The sequence below is a fragment of the Pipistrellus kuhlii genome, unplaced genomic scaffold (genome assembly GCF_014108245.1).
Source record: "Pipistrellus kuhlii isolate mPipKuh1 unplaced genomic scaffold, mPipKuh1.p scaffold_m20_p_2, whole genome shotgun sequence".
Lineage (NCBI taxonomy): Eukaryota > Metazoa > Chordata > Mammalia > Chiroptera > Vespertilionidae > Pipistrellus > Pipistrellus kuhlii.
This window is the reverse complement of record NW_023425515.1, coordinates 177670493-177689286: the sequence shown is the minus strand read 5'-3', so window position 1 is coordinate 177689286 and position 18794 is coordinate 177670493. Positions and strand designations below refer to the sequence as shown.

The following is an 18794-nucleotide window of genomic DNA, read 5'->3' as shown; positions in this document are numbered from 1 at the left end:
CAACTAGAGGCCCAATGCATGAAATTCGTGCCAGGGCCTTGGCCCGAGCCCCACCCATCACTGCCAGGGACCTCTGCTCCGGCCCCTCCAGCTCACTGCAGCTTTGTCTGGAAGGAATGTCTGCTCTAATTAGCATATTACGCTTTTATTATAGATGTCACTCCAACTTTTTAAAATTCAACTTTTTAAAAATCACTTCTAAGAACAGGAATGAACCTTAAAAATTTGAAATGGATATGGCACCATTTCCCAATATGTGATGTGACTGGGATCAGAAACAAAGTTTCAATGTTTTACAAATTTAGGAAAGTAAATCTTATTCCTACAGCCCCTTGGTATGGCTACCTCTAATATGATTTAAAAAAGGCAAGCCAAAAAGAACATAAAATCCTATATAATAAAAGGGTAGTATGCAAATTATCCCCTCGACCAGGAGTTGTCCGGGAGTTCGACCAGGGGGTAGGGCCAGCCAGGGGAAGGGAGGACCCCGCAGCAGCTAGAGACCCTACCAGTGCACAAATTCTGTACACTGGGCCTTTGGTCCATAATAAGAGCTGATAGCTATTACTTTCAAATTTTAGCCCTAGCCAGTTTAGCTCAGTGGATAGAGCATCAGCCTGCAGACCAAAAGGTCCCAGGTACCATTCCAGTCAAGGGCATGTACCTCAGTTGCAGGCTTCTCCTGGGTCTGGGCACTGGACGGGGCATTTGCAGGAGGCAACCAATCAATGTGTTTCTCTCACATCAATATTTCTCTCTGTCTTTCCCTCTCTCTTCCACTCTCTAAAAATCAATGGGAAAATATTCTTGGGTGAGGATAAAAAAAATTGTTTTTTAATGTAGCCCTTCAAAGAAATGCTGACTGACTCCTTACCTTCAGGCCTAAAAGCCTCTCAGTATTCAAGAACCTACATTCTGTTCTATCTCATACCCATCAGTTCTAAATGGCATGTTAATAATCTTCAAAATAAAACACTTCAATCAATAAGTCTCTTCAATATGCCCTGATGACATAATGTATGCATTCATCATTTATGAGATACATACTATTTGCCAGGTGCTGAAGACACAAGGCTGAAAGATTATTCAAGAGGTGGATCTTAACAAAGGTGCACAGGATCGCCAGGGAGTGCTTTTTAAAAAATACATGAACTGTATCTCATTACTGGAGATTTTGATTCAGTAAGTCTGGACTTCAGCCTAAGAATCTCTTTACTGCAACTTCCTAGTACTAATTGGTGAAGGAAAAAGTAAGTATTCAACTCCACACACAGAGCTAAACGCTTCGCTTCAATTAGATATGAACTAAACATGATGGTGGCACCAGAAGAGGCACCTGCCTTTACAAAAAGAGGAGGTAAAGGGGAAGGTTTACCAGAGACAGAGATACTTAGTTGAAGTTTGAACGTTGAGGGAGTTGCTAGGGGGGAAAAAGGGAGAAGGGAATTCCAAGCAGAGAAACTACATACATAACAACAGCACAGCTACTATGTTGAGTAATTGCACAAATTATAAAAATAACATGTGTGTTCAGAAAGTTACAAATACTTCAGTACAGCTGAAGTGGAGTACCAGTAAACACTGGAGAGGGAAACTGGTTCAAAACACAAAAGGGCCTCCATTATGCTATGCTGAGGAGCTTGGAAGTTATCTAAAAGCAAGTGAAGCCCTAGTCGGTTTGGCTCAGTGGATACAGTGTCAGCCTGCAGACTGAAGGGTCCCAGGTTCAATTTCAGCCAAGGGCACATGCCCAGGTTTGGGGTTGATCCCCAGTGTGGGGTGTTCAGGAGGCAAACAACGATTCTCTCTCATCACTAATATTTCTCTCTCTCTCTCTCTCCCTCTCCCTTCCTCTTTGTAAACAATAAAAATATATTTTTTAAAAATACATAGAGATTAAAGCCATTTTCTAGATAATAAATGAATTGTAACATAAAATTCCTCACTCCATAGCCCATCTCAGCATCCACTTCAATATAGACACTCTCTGAAATTCTCATTTTAAAACAACTTTATATTTATTCCTCCCTTCATGAAACTAAGTTTCTTCAGAGACAGAATATATTAATTTCATTATTTTAAATTGTGATAGGCTTCTGACAGATATAGTGTCTTCCTAATTTGGACAATTGGAAAGGAAAGAACAATTTGAATCAATAAATTCTTAGCAAATTAAAGAACTTTTTTTAGTAAGATCATATATGGTGCTTTTAAATACATACAATAACTAGAATTAGGTTAATGAACTGGTAAAGTCCCTAGGGAACTTACTTCAATAGAGAAAAATATCTAAACATAGAGCTCCCCTGAAAACACCTGTTCTCTACATGATTTAAATATGTCTCTTTCCAGGGTTATAAACAAGTTATTTCTGCTGTCAACCTAAAAAAAATAAACTTCCTTAAGACAGAGAAGAAAGTTACCATTAGCCCCAGTAAATGAATTTTTTCACTTGAAAAAACTCCAAATCCATGGTGTAAAGTAGATAAACTAATCCTCCCTACCTCTATTTATAAAAAACACTTGGCACCACTAATAATATCCCTGTTTGTTTTTTACCTGTACATTAGACACATAGGCACCTTTAAAAATTGTTATGTCTAAACAAAAAATTGTACATGAATGTTTATAGTATTACTCATAATAGCCAAAAAAGTAGGAAAAAAAACACAAAGGTTCATCAACTGTTAAATGTATATATAAAATATGGTATATATCTATATAATGTACTATTATTTCAGCAATAAAAAGAAATGAGGCACTGATATATGCTACAACATGGGTAAATGTTCAAAACATGCTAAGTGAAAGAGCCAGTCACAAAGGACCATCTACACTAATAAAAGAGTAAGATTGACCATACCATCACAACACCCGCCAACCAATCAGGAGTATGCAAATTAACCCAACAAAGATGGTGGGTTAATTTGCACATGCAGGCTCCAAGGCCTGGGGCATTCCGCAATGCCCCAGCCGCTCTGGGCCTCTGGGAAGGTGGAAAGGCAGTGCCAGCAGCCAGAGGAAGGAAGGCCCATTCTTACATGAATCTTTGTGCATCAGGCCTCTAGTATATTGTCAAATTCCATTTGGCCTGGCCAGTGTGGCTCATTTCGTTGAGCACTGTCATAGGCACGAAAAGATTGTGGGTTCAGTTCCCACTTTGGGCACATATCCATGTCGAGGGTTCAATCCCCAGTCTGGGTGCATGCGAGAGATAACCAATGGATATGCAGGAGATAACCAATGGATGTCTCTCTCTCTCTCTCTCTCTCTCTCACATCACTAGTCCTCTCCCCCTTTCTCTCTATTTCCTTCCTATATTTCCTCCTTCCCTCATTCTCCTTCCCCCTCTCTCTAAAACCAATAAAAATATGTTTTTTTAAAAATGTGTTTAGCTAAAACCGGTTTGGCTCAGAGGATAAGAGCGTCGGTCTGTGGACTGAAAGGTCCCAGGTTTGATTCCAGTCAAGGGCATGTACATTGGTTGCGGCACATCCCCGGTAGGGGATGTGCAAGAGGCAGCTGGTGGATGTTTCTCTCTAATCGATGTTTCTAGCTCTCTATCCCTCTCCCTTCCTCTCTGTAAAAAATCAATAAAATGTATATTTTTAAATGTTTAATACTGTAAATTCCATTTGTATACAATGTCCAAAAGAGACAAATCCACAGACAGAGAAAGTAATCTCTGGTATAGGACAAGAGAGCAACTGCTACTGGGTACAGGATTTTGGGGATGATGAAAATGTTCTAAAATTGACAGTGGTGATGACTGTACAACTCTAATATACTAAAAACCACTGAATTATATATTTTATTTTTTTTAATATATTTTATTGGTTTTTTACAGAGAGGAAGAGAGAGGAATAGTTAGAAACATCGATGAGAGAGAATCATGGATCAGCTGCCTCTTGCACATCACCTACTGGGGATATGCCCACAACCAAGGTACATGCCCTTGACCGGAATCGAACCCAGGACCTTTCAGTCCACAGGCCGATGCTCTATCCACTGAGCCAAACCGGTTTCGGCCTGAATTATATATTTTAAATGGATGGATTATATATCGCCAAAGCAGTTCTTTAAAAAATCTTTAGGGCTTCCAATTTCCACAAATTTAAAAAAGTTTTCGTGATGAGATTTGTAAAGACATTAAGAAAGATACTTTAACCATAAAAGAGTACTTATTAAAGGCCATAAACAGACAAATCTATGTCTGCTAAATCTTCAGGAACCATTAATAAGATACTTCAACAGTTCTCAAAAAGTATTACATGAAAAAATAAGAACACTTCCCTGGAAAAGGTCCAATAACTCTTCAACTGCAGGCTTTATCACCAATGTCATGTACTAATACATCCTTCAAGCTCAAGTTCTTAAATCTAATTCCCAAATGTTAAACTTCCCCAACCTATTGCCAATCACTTCTCACAATATTCATAGCAGAAAGCAAAATGCCAGAGCAGTCCAGTGAGCTGAAACCCAGAAGATAAGGAAATTGAATATAAAAATTGAGAAGAGTGGATAAGAAATCCCTTAACAAAAACTCTTACCCTGTCTTCAGCACTTATTACTCTTTTGGCACTGTGTTTTCAGTCTATGTATTTCTGAGGGTGTTAAGTCATTTCTCATGAGTGAACAGATAGATTCTAGACTTTTTGTTTAAGTATTCTGTTCTCAGTCTCAGCCTGTAGAAAAGTATTCAGTAAATGCTGTTGCCTGAGAAAATGGACACATGCACAAAAGATGTGTGTCTCTTCTGCAAGTACAGAGAGGTGTGATAAAAAACAGTATGCTACTTTACAGCTTACAATGCACTTCAACCATATCCATAACTGAAATCCGAAACAGTTCTTCCTAACTACTGTTTTTCTCTTGCTAAAAATCATTCCACTTCCCTCTTCTTTGGCCACAGGGCACCCAGAGCAAATTCTGTAATCCACCACTGATACATATTTTCCCACTGTTACATTTCAGTACCACCAATCCATATTTTTCCTAATTCCACACCAAAAACCTTTAAAACAAAACAGCATGTGAGTGAATACTTTTTTTTTTTTTAACACTGGAACCTAGTTCTTAAAATTGGAAAATCTTTCTTAGTTTAATATTTTTTTATTTACTGGTGACCCAGTGTACTACATTTGTGCAGAGGGGGTGGGGGTTGACCCTCAGCCCTGCACCCTCTCCAATCTGGGACATCCCTCTCACAATCCTAAACCCTCACCTGCCTACCTGCCTGATCACCCCCAACTGTGTCCCCCCCCCCCCCCGCCGGCCTGCTTGCCCTCTTGGCCTGATCACCCCTAACCGCCGCTGCCTCAGCCCTGCCACCATGGTTTTGTCCAGGTCTCCCGGTCTAATTAGCATATTATCCTTTTATTAATATAGATTTTAGAGAGAGTGAGTAGGTGGAGAAAGAAACATCAACTTGTTGTTCCTCCCATTTATACATTCACTGGTTGCTTCTTTAATGAGTCCTAACTCAGAATCTAACCCGAAACACCTTGGAGTATCTGGATAATGCTCTAGCAAACTGTGCCACTCGTCCGGGGCTCAAAGTGGAAAATCTTAGTCAGAGAAGGCCTATTAATGGTCCTGTTGACCAGGAGTATAACATTAAGACTTAGTTAACATCAAATACAATTTTTTTAAAGGCTCTAAGAGTGTCCTGGTGGGTGCAGCTCAGCTACTGGAAGCATTGTCCTGTACACCGAGAGCTGGCAGGTTTGATTCTCGGTCAGGTTGCAGGTCAGATCTGATCAGGGCGAGTAAAGGAGGCAACCAAGCAATGTTTTTCTCTCACATCGTTATTTGTTTCTCTTTCTCTCTAAAAATAAAAATCAATTTTTAAAAAATTTTAAAGGCTCTCAGAGTACAGGTGTGGGGGGAGGGGGAACATGGAAGCATGATTTATTCAGTTTTATCACATGATGCTAACTAAATGCCACTGTACCAAATGCTGGGGCCCTTTAACAATCTTCTCAGAAAGATGAGACACTCAAGTAGTCTCAAGTCATTCAGCAGGGAAAACAGAAAAGGATTCCAGGGGACTGTCCAAACTTCCGGTGTGGAGAATACCTGAGCTCCCTTCCGGTCTACCACAGTTCTTATTAATTACAAGTGTAAGGATTATCACACAGTCTCTGAAGGGCAAGGAGAGACATGTCAAAGGTGGTGTCCGAATACCACTAGAAGATGGCAACACCAAGTGGAAGAAAAAGGGGGTACAAATAGAGCCAAAAAGATTCACCCACAAAATTTTGCCTGGAAATATAGAATTATCTGACAAGCTGTCAATTCACAGAAGATAGTGATATATCCTAACGCCACAAGACTACACGCAAAAGTGAGAAAGCTGTGGTGTTGTCCTCAAAATTTTCTTTTCCCCCTATCTCTGCCCCTTAAAATCCAGTAGAGACCATAGTTCAACTAACCTGAGGACCTTACAATGTTTTCCCTATTTCATCACCCACTTTATCTCACAGAACTTTACAGAGAAAACAGATTTCGCAATAAGAGAATAAAACTATCACAATAAGTCAAAGACTGACCTTGGGCTTTGCACATTGAAACCTTAATACTATTCAGGGGAAAAAAAAATCAGTTTTAAGAATTATTGTTAAATATGTACATTTTTTTTGTACATAACATTTAAAATGTTATTCACTTAAGAAGGTGTGTTTTCTAGTGTTCTATATCTTGATCCATATCCACTGTCTTGTTTGCAATGGGTAAGCTAATAGAAAAAAATAAATAAATCTTATTCAATGGGACTTCTTTCCCTCACTCCTCTCCAAAAACCTCAATTTGGCCCAAAAATGGAGGCTTTTAAGTTTCTGAGAATACTAACTACAATAATTTTATGTATTTCAAGTGATATTTATTATTTTTAATCATAATGTAGAAAAAATACAGAAATACCATAGTCTGCAAATGCTACAACTTTGAAGTACCGCATATTACTTCAATACAAGTTCTCAAGCTGTTGATGTTCTACATTCATTTAAAAGTCTTCATGAAAATTATCTGTCAATTTTCATACTTAAAAAATTAAATATTGAAAGGGGAGGGGCATGGGGGAAAAACTTATTAAAAAAGTCAGTCACATATATATTTGGGCACATCTTAAAGAGTTCACTATTAAAATGGAAGAAAACTCAAACATTAAGAGAATTTCTACATCAGGTTTTAAAAAATGTTTTAGGCTGAAACCGGTTTGGCTCAGTGGATAGAGCGTAGGCTTGTTGACTGAAGGATTCTGGGTTCGATTCCCGTCAAGGGCATGTACCTTGGTTGCGGGCACATCCCCAGTACGGGGTGTGCAGGAGGCAGCTGATCGATGTTTCTAACTCTCTATCCCTCTCCCTTCCTCTCTGTAAAAAATCAATAAAATATAGTTTTAAAAAATGTTTTAGTACTAGTATAAAAAAGTGATTGCTCACAAATGTGAATAATAATGAGAGAAATGAATGGAAAGTACCTGACACTATAAATAGTTCCTTACCGCCAACACTGCTGTTGGAGTCACAACCTGTGATATTCTTGACTTCGCCAGATCATTGGTAAATGCATTGACAATCTGATCTTAAATTTTGTTCCATTATGCCAAAAGCCCTTTATAAAAAGACACAGAAGGTATGCTCTCCTGAGGGCCGGGCCTTTCCCCTAGTCCTTCCCCCATGGGTATGCATCTCCTAAACTCGAAAAGATCCCTCAAGACTTGCAACCAGGAGAGCAATGCTGCCCGGGGCTAACCACCTGAACCTGTCTCCAACACCCCTTTTCTCTGTCTTCTCAGTGAGCCAAGACGGCCCCCCCAGACTCATTTCTTTCCTGTAACACTAGTAGTGAGCCAAAGCAGCCCCTTAGGCTCTCTCCTGTTGCTTCTTCTATCCTACGCCTTCCTGTTTCACTCTCCCCAGCTCTAACAAACATACTTTCAAAATGAAAAGGGGGAGGGGTGCACGCCAAAGCTCTCAGCACATCATTAATTTGGCTCAAATAAACTCTTGGTATTGCAGCATGTGCTGGCACTAGTATCACTTTATACTGAGTCATTCTGCCTCAACAGAGAAAAGTTTCCCACAGTTACTACTTAGAATAACATGTAGGATGGAGCCGAGACCGGTTTGGCTCTATGGTTTGGCTCAATGGATAGAGCGTCGGCTTGGGGACTGAAGGGTCCCAGGTTCGATTCCGGTCAAGGGCATGTACCTTGGTTGAGGGCATATCCCCAGTAGGGGGTGTGCAAGAGGCAGCTGATCGATGACTCTCTCTCATTGATGTTTCTAACTCTCTCTCTCTCTCCCTTCCTCTCTGTACAAAATCAATAAAATATATATTTTTTTTAAAAACCATGTATCGATAGGATGGAAAGGGGGGGTGTCAATGGGAAGAAAACAAAGGAGTGTATACTTTCAACAATAAAGATAAATTTTATAAAAAGGATACACATGTAATAAAAACAAAAATGGAAAAATTTTAGCGTTAATGCTCCTGTGGGGGGGAAGGGAGAGCTCTTGCAATTATAGGAGAAAAGTCAACGTCTGTATCCATCTCCTTATTATCAAGTTTATTATTTCTAAAATTAAAGCAAAATAATTATTTAGGATGCGTTACTTTGTTGCAGTAGTTTGGTTTGGTTTAATTTTTAAGGCTAGAAATATGTTTAAAGAGGCAGAAATACACAGAGAGCATGGGCACTGGAATCAGAGAACTAATTTAAAAACCAGGTTCTACCTGGTAACTTCACTTCATTTCCTCATCTCTCAGAAAAGGATATTACTTCCCTCATGGGACTTTTCTGAGGATTAAATACAGGAAATATATAACCAATACCTAGAACATAAGTGCTTGTAAATCTATTTATCATCATCAGTGCTTCTCAATCTCTTTTGTACTCCCACCTGACAGACACCTTATTCCAATCTTAACAGTGGCTACTGAGGGCAGTAGAGATATCCCCCTCAACTCTTTAACTACATTACATTCACCGCTGCTACTTGTCTAAGTGGCTTTACCTATTGCCACATACCGTATTTTTCGGACCATAAGACGCTCCGGACCATAAGACGCACCAGTTTTTAGAGAAGGGAAATGAAGAAAAAAAGATTCTGAAACAAATAGTGTCCTAAAATATTTTATGTGCATTAAAACCCAACATCACAGTCATAAACACATGTAATCAACCCTGTAAAGTAAACAGCAGCATTTAGAACCATTTTAGAGCCGGGCAAGCACACAGAGACCACACAGAGCCGGGCAAGTAAAAAAACTTTTTTTTTAAAGTATATGTGTAGGCTATATTTGGACCATAAGACGCAGGGACTTTTCCCCCCCACTTCTGGGGGGGGAAAAGTGCGTCTTATGGTCCGAAAAATACGGTATTTCCCAACAGGATATCTGAGCTCTAAGTTCCACTACTTTACCTGGTGCAAATCTAAAGAACTTAGTAGCCTCTGCCCCAGCGCAGTTCAGTCCAAGACATGAGATCAACAACAAAACCAATAGATTATAATACACTGGAATGACTGCAGAAATAATTTGTGGGTGACCAACATCTGCTGCATGGCAACTACCCTCAATTCCCTAAATGCTGTTGATTATATATTGTGTCCAGCCCAACAGAATTGTTATGATGAGTCTAATTCAACACCTCCCTACCTTGGTTTCTCTCTCTCTCTCTCTCTCTCTCTCTCTCTCCATATAAATACAGCTGCCTAAATCTTACTCAACATGTATACTACTAAATTCAATTACCTTGTCCCCAAACCATATCCTTTTGAATTCCTTTTCCTGTATTACTTAATCTTTCCCAAGACCTAAGATTTCTAACTCAATCATTAAATTCAGTGTATTTTTCTCAGTGTTATCCATACCTTCTTTTTCCATTGCTCATACCAGAACTGTTAAAGTTATTATCCAACTAGTATCACCCTTTACCCACTCCAACCTTTTACTGCCAACTCAATCTTCTTAAAACACTACTAAAAGCCACGCCAGCCTGTCCGGTGTGGCTCAATGGTTAAGCATCCTATGAATGGTTTGATTCCCAGTCAGGGTACATCCTCGGGTTGCAGGCTCCCTCCCAACTGGGGGGCATGCAAGAGGCAGCTGATCAATGATTCTCTGTCATCAATGATGTTTTTCTTCTCAATCTCCCTATCCTTTCCTCTGAAATCAATAAAAGTACATTAAAAAAAAACAAACCTACTGCCTACTTAATTAAATTTTTAGCCTGGCACTCAAGGCCTACATCTTTATGACAATGTCTTTTTCCCCAACTTTGTTTTAAGGCCAAAGGATTAGGTACTCAAACATTCAATAAATTTCTGAAACTCTATTATAGGCCAAATTCTAGGAACTGGGATACTGACATGAATAACATTTGACCCCCTCAACTACTGCAAGAAAACAGAAAACAAATATAGTGCCTCAAGTTTTACAAGAAGCCCCGTATACTCATACTTCTAAGTACGTATCCCTCACCTACACACAGTAGGTGTTTATGAGGCAGCATTGATATTGAAGATTGATTGAATAAACCAAAGACCACCGATCAATGTGCTCTATATGTTCCTGTGGGATAAGAGGATAAATTCCCCCTCTTGATTTATGAAGGGACTGGGGAAGCACAACTGAGATTCAGATTTGCAAATATGTTTGTGCCTAATTTGTTTCTGGAGCAGAACAGAAGCACTGGAGGCCTAGTAACAGATGTCAGTTCTTTTTGCCAGTCAGTACTCACATAGTAGCAATATAAAATGAACCTTGGTAAATTCAACCTGTGTACAATTTCAAAGAATAGCCTGATTAAAACATCCTAATCCTTTCATCACTATCAGGAAGTTAGGAAATACAGATCAGGATGCTCTTCTCAGTAAAATATGCTGTGATCCCAGGTATATTTCTGGATTAGTAAAGGTAAGCATCTTAAAATTAACCAAGTGAAACAAGTCTTAGAACAAGAGAATGAAGATAGTTAGAATCTAAAAGCCACAACCACTCCTCTGACACAAAACATTAGATATACATCAAGTTCACGTTAAATTTCACTTAGCAGCTGATTTGTTATCAACTTCCTACTACTTTCAACTATAACATCGTAAAAAACAAAAGTCACCCTCACGCAACAGGAAGGCTCAAAAATATGTATATGGTCTATAAACAGCCCAAAGAGTTCTTAAAAGACTATATCAAGAGGATAAAAAGTTTTCTTATTAAGCGTATCTACAAATACAATGTGCACATTATAACAATCTTAAGTATTTTTTAATGAATTGATCATTTACTATTTAGCAACAGATTGATATGACCCAGTGACATTAAAACAATCATCCTTTAAAACAAGTGACTAATTTAAATCACATGAAATTAGCAAGTTAGGCTTTTGAAGACAGTCACTAAAAGCAGATTGATTATAAAAGAGTTTCAAAGCTGAAATAGTGAACTTTTTTTACCTGATGTTCTGCATGAATGTTATCCCCAGTAGGCCATCGATGTTTGCTATTATTATAGCCGCCTCCACCACTTCCTCCTCCCCCAAGCTGCTCACCATGCTGCCTCTGAAAGAAGTAGTCCACCATTGCGTCGTCCTGGGAACGGCCTGCAACTCCTATGGATCCTGGGACAGGGCTGGAGTGTGTCCCAGCTGCAAGAGCTGGGTTTGCAGCTGGTTGTGGCTGCGCTTGCGACCCTGTTCCAGATGTCAAAACAACAGGCATGTTGGGATTAGCTGGTTCTTGAGGGTGATGTTTCAGGTGGGGGCTGAAAGAGTCCTGCCAAAGCACTGCTTTTCTCTTCAAGACACATGCAACGCTCATTCCACCAACACCTAAGGACAAATAAGTTACAAAGTGTTAAAATTTGGACTTTTTTAAATTTGTCTTTATTGTTGAACATATTATAGATACCCCCTTTTTCCCCCACTGACTCCCTCCACCTATTCCTGACCCCTAAAATTTGCACTTTTAAAACATTACTTGATATTCACCAAGATAAAAGTGAGCTCCATGTCTTTTGCGACATGTTATCTACAACTAGTTCATACCAAGCAGCTATATATTTTAAAATAACACAATTTTTTCTAAACTGAAACTTCCACTTTTAAGTTGCTGAAGTGTGTGTGTGTGTGTGTGTGTGTGTGTGTGTGAATAAATGTGGTTGGTGGCAGGTATTCAAACAAGGTATGACCAGGACTCAATATGGCAACTTCAGGGAAACTTATTCTGTTACCAAATGTAACAATACAGAATTCAACTTCAACTTATTAACACCTTAAGCCAACTGTGGCGATACTTTTTAAATAAGTAAGAGCTGTATTAAATATCACTTTAGGTGTTTTAATGCTGAAGCAGATATAAGGCAATAAGCCAAACAAAAATCAAACCCCATATATAATTAGCAAAGACTCAAGGTTGTCTAAAACTTGACAGGACTCTTTAAAACAGTGGTTCTCAACTTTTTTAATGCCGCGACCCTTTAATAACAGTTCCTCATGTTGTGGTGACTCCCAACCATAAAATTATTTTCGTTGCTACTTCATAACTGTAATTTTGCTATTCTTATAAATCGTAATGTAAATATCTGTATTTCTGATGGTTTTAGGCTCTACAGCAGCAGTTCTCAACCTGTGGGTAACAGTAGCAAAATTACAGTTATAAAGTAGCAACGAAAATGATTTTATGATTGGGGGTCACCTCAACATGAGGAACTGTATTAAAGGGTCGCGGCATTAGAAAGGTGGAGACCCACTCTTTAAAATGTCCAACGAATTTATAAGATGTCCCTGAAGAAACAATAAGGCCCCCTGTCCCGGAAGAGGAACAGAATGTTCTTAGCCTGAAACTTGTCCTCAGCTTTTGATGGAGGGGTTAGAAGGGAGAGTCAACATTTTTACCAGTAATTTACAATTACATATTCCATTAGTACTTTGACTCCTAAAAACAGGATGAGACCAAACCGAATGCTAGAATAGAAAGCCTCACTGTAAAAACAACCAACACCAAAAAAGAAAAAAAGGGAAAAAAGAAACATGCCACAACAGGTGTAACTAGTTGGTTGGAGCATCCTCCGGTACACAGAAGGGTCTCAGGTTCAATACCCAGTCAGGGCATATACCCAGGTTGAGGATTTGATCACTGGTCAGAGTGTGTACTGAAGGCTGAATGAGTTTTTCCTCTCACTTTGATGTATCTCCCTTCTCCTTTCCCCTCTTTCTCTAAAGATAGATAGATAGATAGATAGATAATGAATCAGATGCCTCAACATAATTGTATGGCAAACATACTTCAGACTTTACTTAATCTTCCCTATTTTACAGAAGAAAACATTAAGGGACAGAAAAGTTATATGTTCTGCCCAAAGTCATTCAGCTAGTGAGTGTGGATAAGGGATTCAAAGGTAAGTCTATTTTGCACCCAAATCTAGTTCTTTCTATCAACCCCTTGCTACACCCCAGTACATCAACACAGATACTATTTCTCTCACCCACATCTGCTACTCTTTCTTCTCTGGAAGGCTCAACAAAGAACCTCCAATTTATTATTGTGAAACCTTACTACTTAAGTTTCTTCAAAATAAAAAACTACATTTGTACTACATTTCTCCGTAAGCTATAACACTTGTCACCCTGTAGGTGCTAAAAAATGCTACGAAGTAATTAACCTGTGACCAATTAGGACACATCTACAGATGCCTTATCTCTCCCTAACCCAACTGCAACATTTCAAAAACTGGCCCATAAGAGTTATGAGAAATCTCTTCTTTCTTCATAGATAATTAAACCTTCTCTAAAGAAGCATTTCCTTCTCACAACCAATTCATGTTTTGAAGCCAGATGTAAAAAGGCACAGCGGAATCTGTCATTTGTTCAAAGCCTAATTTGGAAATGCCTAGTCTCAGTTAACAATTCCTGTGCATCAGAACCTTACTAGCGAACTGAGTTAGTTTAGCTTTCTAGAGTTCAGTTTCTGCTTTCATGTACTGAATTGTGTCCGCGGTTAAGTACCAAAATCAGAGAGTCATTGCTGTGTTTACATGATCTTTGCAAAGTGCTAACCAGCCAAATGCCTTCCGGTTTGATTTTCAAAAGAACTTATTGCCCTCTTATTACCAGCGGTAGTAGCCAGATCCATTTTCTCCTACAAGGTAGTATCAACCTAAAAGTCTTTGTTTTAGAAGGCAAGCCAAGAATCTCAAACCCCAAGTTTTACCATTACACAGCTTCTTTGAGGCCGTTTCCTCGTGTAGAAAATGATTTCTAAAAAATCCTTTATTCTTCACAAGTTTGATTTTGAATCAAAATAAAATAGATGAAAAAGTTTTTTATAAACATAGTCACTATGCTGAGACCCCAGGAATCCAGTTACCCTCGGTGAATGCCATTATGGCACTTCAGTCCCTGAGATTCCTCAAACAGCCAAAGCAATCTTTTCTGAAATAAAGGATTTGCCATAATATCCATATGGAACGGGGGCTTTACCTCTGAAACACATCGAACACAACTTCATTCCCACAAGGGATGGGGGCGGGGAGAAGATTCCCATAAAAATGTTCAAACAAAACAATCGGCTTTTGTAAAGCTATCTGCCCTGAGACTTCCTGCTTTACCTAATGAGGCAAGACAGTTTTCTCAAACCAGAGAACACCTGGCAGAAGGGACAGTTTGAAAGTGAGCAAATTAACATGTCTCGAGTAATTCTGTAATATCTTGGCAACTACAGCACAAAAATTTTTAAATCAGTCACGTAAATATTAGAGAACAGTCAAACTGCTGATGCCTTTTAGAGAACTCTCAAAGTCCACTAAAAAGTTGTGTGTAGCATTTCAAAGGTGCCTTTTTTACAAATGGCACATGATAAAAATTAGTCGTTTAAGCAACTAGAAATAAGGGCTGATTCTAATTACTCCCCCAGTTTTCAAACTGTTTACATCACGGGTTGGTTGTGTTTTTTTTTTAATAACACAGATTTCAAACAAAGGAACACGATTTAATCTATCTCCAATGGCCCATCTTTTTTTTTCTACAAAAAATGCTTAGTGTTCTAAAAGGTGGTGTGTGTGTGTGTTTTTTTACCACCCTGGGGGGGTCGAAGGGGGGAGTTTATGGTCATCCATTTATTTTAAAACAGTTCATCTCAAACCCAAATTAAACTTCAAACCCAACTGGGGGGGGTGGGGGAACAAAAGGAAAAAAACAAACAAACTGTGGCCTCAGACATGAATTCAACGAAGGCGAAATACTAACTCAAAGTTCAGAATCCCGTGAGTTATGTCCCAAAGATCCAGATAAACAAGAGTATTTTATGAAGATAAAATTCGCAATGGATCGAATGTTTTGTGTTCTGCTTACTAAAACGGCACCGAGAACTACATGTCCTGGCGGAGGGCTTGTCTCGGTGCGTTTTTATGGGGTTTGTTTTGTTTTCCACAAAATAGAAAGAAAAAAGAAAAAGAAAAGAAAAAGCTACTGCTTCAAACGTAAAGGACTTCAGAACAGAACCCCAAAGAAACCTCATCAACTATCACTCTTAAAAAGGAGTAGGAAGTGTACGAATTGTATCGACCACGGAAAACAGTGTCTTCTTGGAACAATGAAAAGCAACAACCCTTCCCCAAGTTACCGGGAGGGGACAACCTTCCCGGACAGTGTGGTGTGCGAGCGTGCTGGGGGGGAAGGGAGGAAAGCCACGGAGGAGGGGGGAAAAGTTACAAGAGTGGCTTCATCCCTGGACGTGGGAGTGGTACCGACCAGTGGGACACACGATCTCTGTTTACCAAGAACGTGTGTGACGAGGACTACAACTACGATCTCGCACCGTGTATCTGCCTGCCTTCCTACTACGGAGGGGTGAGCCCCGCTCCGAGTCCAGACACACGCGCCCCGGCACCGGGAGGATCAAAGAGGAAGAGCACACCCCAAAAGCCCCGGCTCTCACGGAAACAAAAGGCCGCCAGCAGCACCCAGCAGCCTGAAAAGAAAAAAAAAAAAACCGATCTGAAACTTCCTGATCGCTACTTCTCCACGTCCAGGCTCCAAAGTTCCCCCCACGGCGGGTCTCGCCCGGAGACAAGGAGCCATGGCCGCTGGCCGGAGCGATGTATTTATTGTTCCTCCTGCTCCGGCGCCGCCGCCCGCGGGAGCCCGAGGAGTCGAAGAAACCCAGAGCGGCACGAAACCACACTTCACCGCCACACACACCACCAGACTCGGGGCTCCTTCGCAAACCCATCAAAAAATAAGATTAAAAAAAAAGCAACCCCAATGGCAACATCAATCTTCGAGGGTTGCAAAGGGAGCCGATCAGAAATGTGGAGGGGCGCCCGTGCCCCGGGCCGAGGCCCAAAGCCCCGGCGGTTTCCCCGCTCCGACCCCGCTCCCCGCCCCCTCCCTCCTTGGATAACAATAGGGGCCTTGCTGCCGACTCCAAAACATGTACGAGGAACATCGAGCGAGGAGCCCGAGCCAGGGCCCCGGCGGCTTTTTTCCAAAGCCCTCCTGGCCCCCCCAATCGCTCCCAAACGCCAATACAACGGGACCATCGGCTCGCGGGGGGCCCGGGGCAGCGTTCAGGGCAGGCGGGGTGCGGATACTCACGGGCGGAGCGGTAGGATGAAGATGGATTTCAGCCCCCCGTTCTCCTCTCTCCGGCGCTCTCGCTCCCCCTTACCTTTCACTCCGACAACATGGCGGCCCACTGGGGACGGGGCTGGCGCGGTGCATCATGGGATGGGCTCTGGCCCGGCTCCGGCGGCGGTGGCCGCGGCGTGTGCGCGGAGAAGGCGGGCGGCTCTGGAACAGGTTGCCCGGTTGCCATGCCAACCCGAGGCCTGTGTGAACTTGGGGGAACTCGCAGGCGGCGCGGCCGGCCGCGGCGCGCGTGGAGCGGCCCGCCCGCTGGGCGAGCGCGGCGGCGGCGTGGGATCCCGCGCGGGCCCGCCCCGGGGCGCGCGGGACACGGAGCTGGGCACGCGGGGGCGCCGCTCGGAGCGGCCTCGGGAGGGGACAGCCCGCCCCTCCGGCCCTGCGCCCGCCCGGCTTCCCCCCGAGGCTCCCGGACGCTTACTCCCCGGGCTCGGGCGTGACAGGTGCTGGGAGCAGAGCCTTTCCTGCAGCGTTTTAGTGCCGAGGCTTGCTACTGACTTCATCTCCCCGGCTCCACGGGCCCCGTTTGCAAAATGAAGAGGGGAAGGAGCCCTGGCTGGGGTGGCCCAGTGGATAGAGCGTCGGCCTGCGGACTGAAGGGTCCCGGGTTCGATTCCGGTCCAGGGCACAAGCTGGAGTTGCGGGCTCGGTCCCCAGGAGGCAGCCGGTCCATGATTCTCTCTCATCATGGATGTTTCCTCTCTCTCTCTCTCCCTCTCCCTTCTTCTCTGAAATCAATTTTTAAAATTTGTGTGTGTGTCTTTTTTTAAAGAGGGGAAGGAAAAGGGCTCCCCAAAACTGCCAAGGGGGTTAGTGAAATAAGATGCGTAAGGAAGGGGCTGAGTGCAGGGTCTGCGGCTTGAAAGCAGAGCCTCTCCGTTCATAACCTGCCGGGCCTGACGCAAAGGGAAAGGCTCTTGAACCCAAATTATTAAGAATTTCAAGACGATAGCCGAGCAGGAAACCATCAACATAAGGCTGACCCGGCTTGTAAGGGCTCCATCAGCGTCAGCTGCTGTCATTCTGTCCGTTTTCGAATAGGAATAGAAATGTGATCAAAGTCATTCTCCTCCCCCCCCCCCATCAGTAGTATTTGATAAGATAGTTATTCTATTGTATCTTACACTAAACCCAAGATGGATGGGAAACTTAGGCAAACTACAGTACTCTAAGAAACCAGAAAGAAAAAGAAAAAAGATATACGGGGAAAGCTTTATAATGGAAGGAGGGGAGTGTTTATAATGAATCAAAACCAATAAATCATTTTAAAAATTAAAAGAAATGTAAACATCTTTACAGGGAGAGGTGCAGGCAACAAAAAAGAACAAATGAGAAGACAGCTTTACAATATTTCCAGACACTGGATCAATACAGAACATCTCTGAGCAATCAAAAAGGAGCGGTCCAAAAGAGGCAGGCATAAAATGGCCAAGAAACACATAAAAGATAGCTAACCAGGGGCTGAGAGCTGGAGGGAGAGAATGGAGGGACTGCCAGTGGGTAAAGGTTTCTTTGGGGGTGTTGAAAAGGCCCTGAAATTAAATTGTAATAATGTTTGCTACAACTCTGAGAATACACTAAAAACCACTGAACTGTGCACTTTAGATGAATGAAGTTTATGGTATGTGCTAATAGATCTCATCAACCTGTAAAAGATGAGAAATGCATAATAATAAATGCAACTTTGAAATATAATATTTTCATCTATTAAATACACTGGTAAAAATGTAAATGATTAACACCCTCTTTTAGCAAGTTTTGTGTAAAAAACATGTTTTGTGAGAAGAATAGCACTCATTGATTACAGTTTTTGCATATATATTTTTATTTTAAATATAATGTTACATATATATATATATCTATATATATATATAGATATATATATAGATATATATATATAGATATATATAGATATATATATGTTCTCACCCAAAAACATGTTTTATTGATGTTAGAGTGAGAGGAAAGGAGGGGGAGAAAGATTAAAACATTGATGATTGGCTGCCTCCAGGACTCACCCACGGATGGAGCCTGCAACACAGCATGTACAATACTTTGACCTGGAATCAAACTGGCAACTTATTGGAGCACTAGATGAAGCTCACACCAACCACAGCTGTGATCTAACTGGGCATCAAGCAACCCCCAG

At 41.4% G+C, this 18794-nt stretch overlaps 1 protein-coding gene across 28 annotated transcripts in view; it reads right to left on the bottom strand.

Annotated features, from left to right (window-relative positions):
- PUM1 (pumilio RNA binding family member 1) overlaps nucleotides 1-16807 on the bottom strand; it is a 119380-nt gene extending 102573 nt beyond the window's left edge. For 17 of the 28 annotated variants that reach the window (XR_006742226.1, XM_036446626.2, XM_036446629.2 and 14 more), the window contains exons 1-2: nucleotides 16598-16735; nucleotides 11460-11833 (exon numbers count right to left, since the gene is read on the bottom strand). Coding sequence is in view for 21 of the 28 variants with exons in the window: in XM_036446626.2 (XP_036302519.1) it covers nucleotides 11460-11822 (363 nt within the window). In the remaining 7 variants the exon portion in view is untranslated. Of the gene's footprint in view, nucleotides 1-11459; nucleotides 11834-16597 lie in introns of those variants that run through there. The other 11 variants (XM_045584934.1, XM_036446646.1, XM_045584935.1 and 8 more) reach the window with 3 other exon arrangements.
- Between the last annotated feature and the right edge of the window lie 1987 nt (nucleotides 16808-18794).